Raw genomic sequence first — 9,316 nt, 5'->3', positions numbered from 1 at the left:
GAAACCCGAAGGCACGGTCACACGCAAGGGACCAGCACCGCGACGTGGAGCGGAAGCTACCAAAAGGCCCCGAGTCACCGGCCATACGGGTGAGCACCACACGGTACACTCAGGGACGTGGGCTACTTTTACCAGCCTCTAGCAAGGTAGCCAGAAGAGTACGATTAGTTGGGGAGGCCTACAACTCCGCCTGGCCAGGGGAGATCTCATCTGCTCGCGGACTGACCAGGCTCCGATCGCTAGCCAGTACTCCGGGAGGGTCTACCTTTGCCACCAGTAAAGACCCTGAACTACACCGCACCGTCTCCGAGTGTTTCATCATCCACGTCCGCTGCCCTGAGGCCATACCCCTCCCGTTGGGGGTTATACCATCCCCGCTGCACAACCGTATCACCGGCCTCAGCGGTCTGCCCTGCAGCGGCGGTCTCATGACCGCATTCAACGGGTGGCGTAGTCGAACATTCTAACATCTACTGCTAAAGACTGCCACTCAGCTTGACTCCCTGGGCACGGACCGGGTCACCGCCACGAGACTACTACCCCTATCAGATCCGGCTCCGGGTAGGCTCCCGCGTGCGCAACGCTGCGCGACTCAGGCCCAGGGGCGCGTCAATACCGCAACAATGACATCACACTAGGACTACAAATCTGAAGAGGCTCTGTGATTCTTGCATGTATAAGGTTCACAGTGCTCCGGTCCGGCAGCCACATACTACCGACGTGGCTACTGGACCAGGATCCTGCGAAATGATTTACTCATCTCTAGTCCCAAGTTTCAATATTTTCAACCTATAAAGGTTGATCTGGAGCCAACAGCTTTTCCAATCTGATAAAGGGATAGGGTGACACAAACAGTAGAATGCTTTACCATGTTTATAAACAAAATTCTAGTAACGATGGAGTGCTTTTTTTTAGCATCATCATTTTATGTTGTTTTTAATGTACACAGGACTGATATCACATTTGTAATAACAACCATTTTTTTTAAATAATATTAAAACAATAGAAAAAATACTTTTTATTCCTATGTATTTAGCTATACAGATAAGCGAAATGTTCTTCTGGCAACTGAAAATATTTTGTTCATTTATTTTTCTTTGATTTCCTTTCATCAGTCTTTTTAAGAAATGTTATTCCTATTTCCGTGACATCATCTCCCTTGAGTCTGTCTTGCACAAAAGTGACATCAGCCGGTAGGTGGATCTGTAAGAGAAAATACTTTATTTAATTTTCACGGTCTTTACTATTTGGTACCAACATGAAAGAAAGATTTTACCACAGTTATTAAGACATGATAATGGACAGCATGGTTTGAAATGTATGTTTAGTTTAAAGGAATTTCCAATCTAGGTTTATATATAGTAATATGTATCACTTACTAATGTCCTGTCTTTAGCTAAAAGTGACAATTGTATTAAAGGGGTTGTCCAGTCTTAAACTACAAGCCTGCAGTCACTCTTTGTGACTTCAGACTAGTGAATCCTCACATTTCATGTGCTGTGAGGATTCTCCTGTGCTGGCGCCAGTGGTCATGAGACCGCTAGTATATTATATGCATATTCCAGGCCACAAACAAACTAGATTGTTTCCGTCCTCCCTCAATACATTTGCATTAAAGTAGGCCTCGTCCATCTAGTCGGGTTGTGGCTGGGAGTATGCATACGTTCCTGGTGGATATACTGGAGAATCTTCATAGCACGCAGTGCGCACAATGTGAGGATTCCCAAGTATGCAGCACAGTGACTGCAGACTTGTAGTTTTAGACCAGACAACCATTTTAACGCTTTCTTCTTAAATGTTGGCTTTACCATCCAAAACTACCAGGGGGATATGCAGGATTTTGAAAAGGGAGTTTGAAAGTTAAAAGTTTGTAAAGCAGATGGTATATAGTACACAAAGACATACATACATACATGCATTTACCAGGTGACACATATGTAATGCATTCAAGGGCAGACATATCATTGATGCAACCTGTGCAGTGGCTCAGGGACCTAAGAAGTGAAGAGGCAGATTTCCACCTTCAAAGCAGGTGAAATTGTATATTATGATGAGCTATTGGTCCTGGCATGGGCAGCTATTTGCTGGGAGCCATCTTGCAGGTAAGCTCTGTTACTAAATGCCCCCCACCTATTGGCTTGGGGCATTTTACTATGTACATGCGCTGCCCCTTTAAGAGCAGGGAGCATGCACATTAGTAGCACCACCACGAGCTACGGCGCGTACATTACCAAGAAGCAGGGAGTACACTGAAGACCACGCCCTGTGGCCAGGGCGGTGAGTATGAGGAAGGGGAACCATGCAAGGGCATCGGCAAATAGAGTTACAGCACACTTGATTTTTTTCCAGAAAATGAAGTATTTCTACCAGAAAATATTTGCAATTACATGTTTTTTATACACATGTTTATTTCTTTTGTGTGTATTGAAACAACACAAAAAAACTGAAAAAAGTCTAATTGGACACCATTTCACACAAAATCAAAAAATGGGCATTGTTGGCACCCTCAACTTAATATCTGGCTGCACATCCTTTGCAATGAATAACTGCAATCATTCGCTTTCTATAACCATCAACAAGCTTCTTACACCACTAAACTGTAATTTTTTTATGCCACTGCATTGTTAAAGGTACAAGATATCTGACTGATGAGAGATATCTCTCTTTACCCAGATCACAAAATCTCTCCTTACCCAGGTCACATCGACAGCTACACACCTTTTTGAGCTTAGTATCTTATTGTAGGCCTTGCATAAGGTCTGATTCCCAAATGATGCAACCCCTCTATGACTGTCATCAGACCCTTGTGATCTCACTCAAGAAGATATTGACTCCTTCCATTCTCTCAAGCCGCTCATTGTGTTAGCCCTGGCCATAGGCATTCCAAACTATGATCAGACATTTTCCTTGTTCTGCACAGAACAAGGAGGTCATGCTACAGCAGTTCTGACAAAGCAACATGGTGGCAAAGAAAGACTAATAGCTTATTAATCAGCAAAATTGGATCCCGTTACCCAAGGGTCTCCTATGTGTGTCCATGGTGTAGCAGCTGCTGCACTACTGTAAGGGAAAGCATGTGAGATCACACTGACTTTTACTCTGACAATTTACTCCCCACATGACATCCACTGCATACTCGTACAAGTCCAACCAAAACACCTGCTTATAGCCAGACAGCTCAGACTTGAATGTGCCCTTATGATTTTTGAGTATGTCACCCTTAAAAGATGTAATGTTCTGAATACAGCCACCATTCTGCCTGTGGATTCAGAAAAGAGGGAATTGGTGACAGTGTTAGCAAGTGAGGAGGAGAATTTTGACATGATGCACAAACATGACTGCATAGAACTGATGGGTCAGGAGACAGCAAGTTTTTCACATGTCCACGTTAAACCTGTTCCTAATGCAGTTTTTTGTAGATGGCTCCAGATAGCACTTGGATGGTTGATTCTGCAGTGGATATGCAGTAGTAGCCTCACATGAGGTAAGCCAAGCTGAACCACTCCCTTCTCACATTTTGGCGCAGGAGACGTAGTTGAAGTCACTCACTAAAGCGTATAGACTGCCAACAGATAAAACAGCGAATATTTACACAGACTCTCATTATGCTTTTGGAATCTCACATTATTATGGCTCTATCTGTAGAAGCAAAGCTTTTCTTACGTCTGCTGGTAAGTCCATTAAACATGCAGAACAGGTAAAGCAATTAATGGAGGCATTTATGTTACCAGTCTAGGCTGCCATAATCAAGGTGAAAGCACACACAAAAGGAGACTCCCTGGAGGTAGAGGGCAACAGAAGGGCAGATGAAGCTTTTAAAACAGCGGTGTGACACCCTAGGGAACAGAGGACAGTGGCAGGGAGTCAGCAAGTCCCAGCCACGGTGAGCCTAGATGTCCTAAAATCCCTCCAGCAACAGGCTGCCCAAACAGAGAAGGAACACTGGGGAAAAATGGGTGCGAAACTGAATTTAAATGGAATATGGGAAAGTAAGGAGGATAGCTTATGTTTACCAAGGTCTCTGTTCCCCATGATGGCGCATGTAATGCATGGCTCCACTCATGCCTTAAAAAGTCACATGTGTACCATGATAAATGCCTTCTGGATCGCTCCTGGTTTCAGTCACATAGCCGCCAACCACATTAAGTTCTGCCTCATCTGGACATAGCACAACACAGGTAAAACAGTAAAAGTCCCAAAGAAAGCAACACCAAGGCAGTTCTACCCGTTTTAGAGACTGCAGATTGACAACATACAAGTACGCAGGGTAGGAGTGTATGAATAGGTCCTGGTATGTGTAGATCTTTTTGAATGGCCGAAAGCCTACCCAGTAAAAATTGTCAATGCTGAAACAACTGAAGACAAACTAATGATGGAACTAATTTGCAGATATGGTGACCCAGAAAACATAGAAAGTGATACACACTTCACTTATAAAATAATGAAGGAAATTTTGCAGGCTGTGGATATAGAACTGGCATTCCATACCCATACCATCCAGAAAGCAGTGGAAAAGTGGAGAGATTAAATGGGACACATAAGCTAAAAATTCAAAAGGCCATGCCAGACACAGGAAAGAACTGAGTAGAGTGTTTGTTCCTTGCACTCTAGTCACTCAGACACACTCCAAATAGAAAGACTGGGTTGTCCCTTTTTGAAGTCCGCTTTGGTAGTGCCCCAAGGACGGGTACTTCCAGCAAGTGTTACAGATGCAATGCAGTACTACGACAGACTATGTCCAGGCCTTGCAGGAAAGACTTAATGTGGTGCATACACATGTTTTTTCATCTATTCCAGATCCTAATGCAAGTGCAGAGGTACATCAGCTGAATCCAGGTGATTGGATGGTCATATGCAGACATGTGAGAAAGAGCCTAGATCCACTGTTTGATGGTCCATTCCAAGTCCAGCTGACCACATCCACCTCAGTGAAACTTGAGGGAAAGCTCACCTGGATCCACGCCAGTCACTGTAAAAAAGTCACTCCACTGGCAGAATGACTGTTCTACTAATTATCTGTCACGCGCTGTCTAGTGCTAAATATCTGAAGTCTATTCTAGATGCTGCTGTAACTTTAACTGTGTTATTTCCCCTAGTATTGCATGAGTTAATGCCAGTTCTATTGCTGTGTCCTGGTGGATGTGAGTTAATATGTGAGTCTCCTCCCCTTAGCCTTTAAGTTGCCTCTCCTTCCACCAGGTGGTGCAACTGATAGAGTTTCACTCTATACCTGGAAGCCGTACCATGCTGTGCTGTGCTGACCTGTTTGTTTGTGCCACTGAAGTCCTTTCCTTTGAAGTTGCTGCACCTTTTCAGTGGAGGGAGGTGAGGGGAATAAGCACAGGGCTTGTGGAGGAGTTAGGGCTTAGGGTGGAGACCTGAATCTTCTCACCATCAGAGATACCTTCGGGATCAGGGCTATTCAGGGTTCCCAGTCTAGGGACAGACTAGTTTTCCCTGCTCACTCTGCCCGTATCTGCCATTTCCTCACCAGCATTCCCCTACACGTGACATTATCAGCAGCCGTACCATTTTCCTTGAGTCACTACGTCTCAGACTGCCTCAGCTGATGCATTTTCTCACCTGATGCAGACCATCTCTGAAGAGGTAACTGGTCTGCAAACTCAGGTAGTTCAACAGCTGCAGCAAGTTGTGGGTTACCTGGCATCGGCTCAAGCTCAGGCAGTGCTAGAACCCAAGGTCTCTCTTCCAGATAGGTTTTCTGGGGGATTAGACAAATTGTTTGTTTTCCGTTAAGCCTGTAAGCTTTATTTCAGGCTCCGGTCCTGTTCATCTGGAAGTGAGGAACAGCGGGTGGGGATTATAGTCTCTCTTCTTAAGGGGGACCCCCAGACCTGGGCCTTCTCCCTTCCGGCCGACTCACCATCACTGTGGTCGGTGGACGGGTTTTTTGCTGCCCTGGCTCAGGTGTATGGTGAACCTGATAGCGTGACCTTTGCCGAGTCTAATCTCCGTAAACTCAAGCAGGGAACATGGGCAGTGGAGGAGTACTGCTCGGAGTTTCGGAGATGGGCGACTGACACCCAGTGGAATGACCCAGCCCCCAGGAGTCAGTTCAGCTTGGGTTTGTCAGCTAGACTGCAGGACACTCTGGTTCAGTACACTGCACCTGAGTCATTGGAGGCTGCGATGTCCCTAGCCATACAGGTTGACAGACGCCTGAGGGAGAGACCGAGACCTACTTTGTCTCCTGTTCCTATCCCTGCTGAGACTATACCCGATGAACCCATGCAGTTGGGGGTAGTAGGTTCTCATGTTAAACCTCCTGTGGCTACTGTTCCTCAAGTGGATAGAGCTTGTTTTTTCTGTGGAAAATCTGACCATTTTATTAAGGTTTGTCCACTTCGCTCCAAGACAACCACGCAGTCTCAGAAGCAGCCTACCTCGGGTCATTCAGGAGGAAACGCCAGAAGGTTTATATTTCCTTCGTCGCTAGGTCTCAGTTCACACTATCTGCCGAGGTTGTGGTGAGTGGTAAAATCGAGACTGTACCAGTACTGGTCGATAGCGGAGCGGGTGTAAATTTGATGGATCCTTGTTTTGCTTGGGTTCATCGTCTCACCAGCAGTGCTTTAGTGAGACCCATTTCCATTGCTTTGATCGACTCAGTTCCTCTCAGCCAGAAGGTCCTCTCCAAAGTGGTGCGTAATGTGAACCTGAGCATAGGAACTCTCCACCAGGAGCTCCTATCCTGTCACCTCTTGGAGAACGTGCCCACTCCCATTGTATTCAGCCTTCCCTGGCTGGAGAAACACAACCTGGTGGTTGACTGGAGGACCAGAAAAGTTGGGGGGCTTTCTGTGTGAGTAATTGCCTAGCTACAACTATTTCTACTGTACTGGTTGCATCAACTCCTACCCCATTACCAGAAGTGTTTGGGAGTAAGCCTGGAAAAGGGGGTGGAGTCCGGACTGCGCCTCAGATTAATGTTGGGTCTAGGCGTCGTTCCAGGAGGAGGGCCGGGGAGGTACGGAGCTTTCTACTGTGCTCTCCAGGGGAGGGAGCACTGAGCCCCGAGGGGACACTGCTGCTGATAGCCATTCTGAGTGTGTGCCCCCTGACTGTGACCGCAGATGTGGAGATGTGGAAATAAATGTGAGAGTGAACGAGTATGTGTGGGTGTTGTCAAAGCATTTAAGGTGGAGGCATGCTGATGAGGGTCCTAGTTCCTGGGTTATTAGTCCATTTAGGATATCGGCCATTTATAACCCTGTGTTATACCAACTCAAACTACCCCCAGTGTTGGAAACCCGTAACGTTTTTCATATCTCGTCACTCAGGAAATGTGGACCTTTTCCGGACATGTCTGGTTTCGAGTCCGGAGGCCTCTCTTAAAAGAGGGGGTACTGTCACGCGCTATCTAGTGCTAAGTATCTGCGGTCTATTCTAGATGCTGCTGTAACTTTAACTGTGTTATTTCCCCTAGTATTGCATGAGTTAATGCCAGTTCTATTGCCGTATACTGGTGGATGTGAGTTAATGTGTGAGTCTCCTCCCCTTAGCCTTTAAGTAGCCTCTCCTTCCACCAGGTGGTGCTGCTGATAGAGTTTCACTCTCTACCTGGAAGCCGTGCTGTGCTGACCTGTTTGCTTGTGCCGCTGAAGTCCTTTCCTTTGAAATTGTTGTGCCTTTCAGTGGAGGGAGGTGAGGGGGATAAGCACAGGGCTTGTGGAGGAGTTAGGGCTTAGGGTTGAGACCCGAACCTTCTCACCATCAGAGGTACATTCGGGGTCAGGGCTATTCAGGGTTCCCAGTCTAGGGACAGACTAGTTTTCCTTGCTCACCCTATCCGTATCTGCCATTTCCTCACCAGCAATCCCCTACACTGTGACATTGTCCTGCTGGGAGTAGCGGGATTATTGCCCCCAACAAAGACACTAGCTAAAATTTTAAATATGGACTGAGACAATAAACTTATACAACACCATACTTCTCTTATAAAGGACATGAAAGAAGAAAAGCCAAAGGACTGTTGGATCTGCCCGCACAGCCCAGTATCTTCAAGGACTATGCTGAATTTAGGCCTACCCTTGGAATTATGGGAGATATTGATACCACAATGTATACACACAAAATAAGTGAACTTAGAGATAAATGGTTACAAGAACATGATGCAAACAAAGACTCTGAGTGGAGGAATACATTCTTCTTTGTGAATCTAGCCAACTGGTTTAAGGGCTTAGTGAGTTGGCTTTCTGGTATTATACAGACTTGAATGCAGATTTTATTATGTTGACTATTGCTTTATACAGCCATAAAAGCACTAATATATTTATTAGGAAAGCCATTGAATAGTATATGTGTCAAGAGCTCCAGCACGGAATCATCCGTGGTGTATAATAGATACCCTATAACCACTGTTGATAGGGAGTGGGTGTCTACACTAAGGGTGGATGGGTGAAGCAGGTAGGATGTTCCCTTATGGATACTAGACCCATAAGGCATAAGTGTGTGGATACCAACTAACCTGTTGTAGAGGTTATAACATTTACAAAAGTGGGAAACTAATCTAGAATGGCTAATTATTTTTTATATTCTAGATTTTTTAGTATTAGTCTCATAGTCTTATATTTTGTCTAATATTTTCCTTTCTCATATGTAAAGGCCCTGAGAGACTGTGTGTTATGGGTAGTACACTGGGAAAGACATAGCAGGTAAAAATCTCATAACATGTTTGTGAGAAGGGGGTGGCAGGTGGACATTTTCAATGGGAACTACATTTGTCTGTTAATGGTATAAGAAACCTGCTCACAGGGTAAATAACAAAATTGTTTTGCTCATGACTGATGTGCATTTCTTTTCTCCGGACGCTCATTACTGAGAGTCACGAAATCTGAGTTTGAGTCAGAACAAACAGCTACAACATAACCATCCCTTATATACAGTACAGACCAAAAGTTTGGACACACCTCATTTAAAGATTTTTCTGTATTTTCATGACTTTGAAAATTGTACATTCACACTGAAGGCATCAAAACTATGAATTAACACATGTGGAATTATATACTTAACAAAAAATTGTGAAACAACTGAAAATATGTCTTATATTCTAGGTTCTTCAAATTAGCCACCTTTTGCTTTAATGACTGCTTTGCACACTCTTGGCATTCTCTTGATGAGCTTCAAGAGGTAGTCACAGGAAATGGTTTTCACTTCACAGGTGTGCCCTGTCAGGTTTAATAAGTGGGATTTCTTGCCTTATAAATGGGGTTGGGACCATCAGTTGTGTTGTGCAGAAGTCAGGTGGATACACAGCTGATAGTCCTACTGAATAGACTGTTAGAATTTGTATTAT

At 44.9% G+C, this 9,316-nt stretch overlaps 1 protein-coding gene across 1 annotated transcript in view; it reads right to left on the bottom strand.

Annotated features, from left to right (window-relative positions):
• Window positions 1-481: 481 nt before the first annotated feature.
• The window catches only part of TRAPPC3L (trafficking protein particle complex subunit 3L), a 147,537-nt gene continuing 138,702 nt past the window's right edge, over window positions 482-9,316 (bottom strand). Inside the window, exon 6 of the mRNA XM_073675898.1 lies at window positions 482-1,203. Coding sequence (XP_073531999.1) covers window positions 1,084-1,203 — 120 coding nt within the window. The 3' untranslated portion in view covers window positions 482-1,083. The remainder of the gene's footprint in view (window positions 1,204-9,316) is intronic.

This window comes from Phyllobates terribilis, unplaced genomic scaffold (assembly GCF_046119375.1).
Source record: "Phyllobates terribilis strain yellow unplaced genomic scaffold, ASM4611937v1 Scaffold_3__8_contigs__length_932513732, whole genome shotgun sequence".
In the NCBI taxonomy this organism is placed as follows: domain Eukaryota; kingdom Metazoa; phylum Chordata; class Amphibia; order Anura; family Dendrobatidae; genus Phyllobates; species Phyllobates terribilis.
Note: the sequence above shows the minus strand (reverse complement) of the source record. Positions and strands in the feature narration are given on the sequence as shown.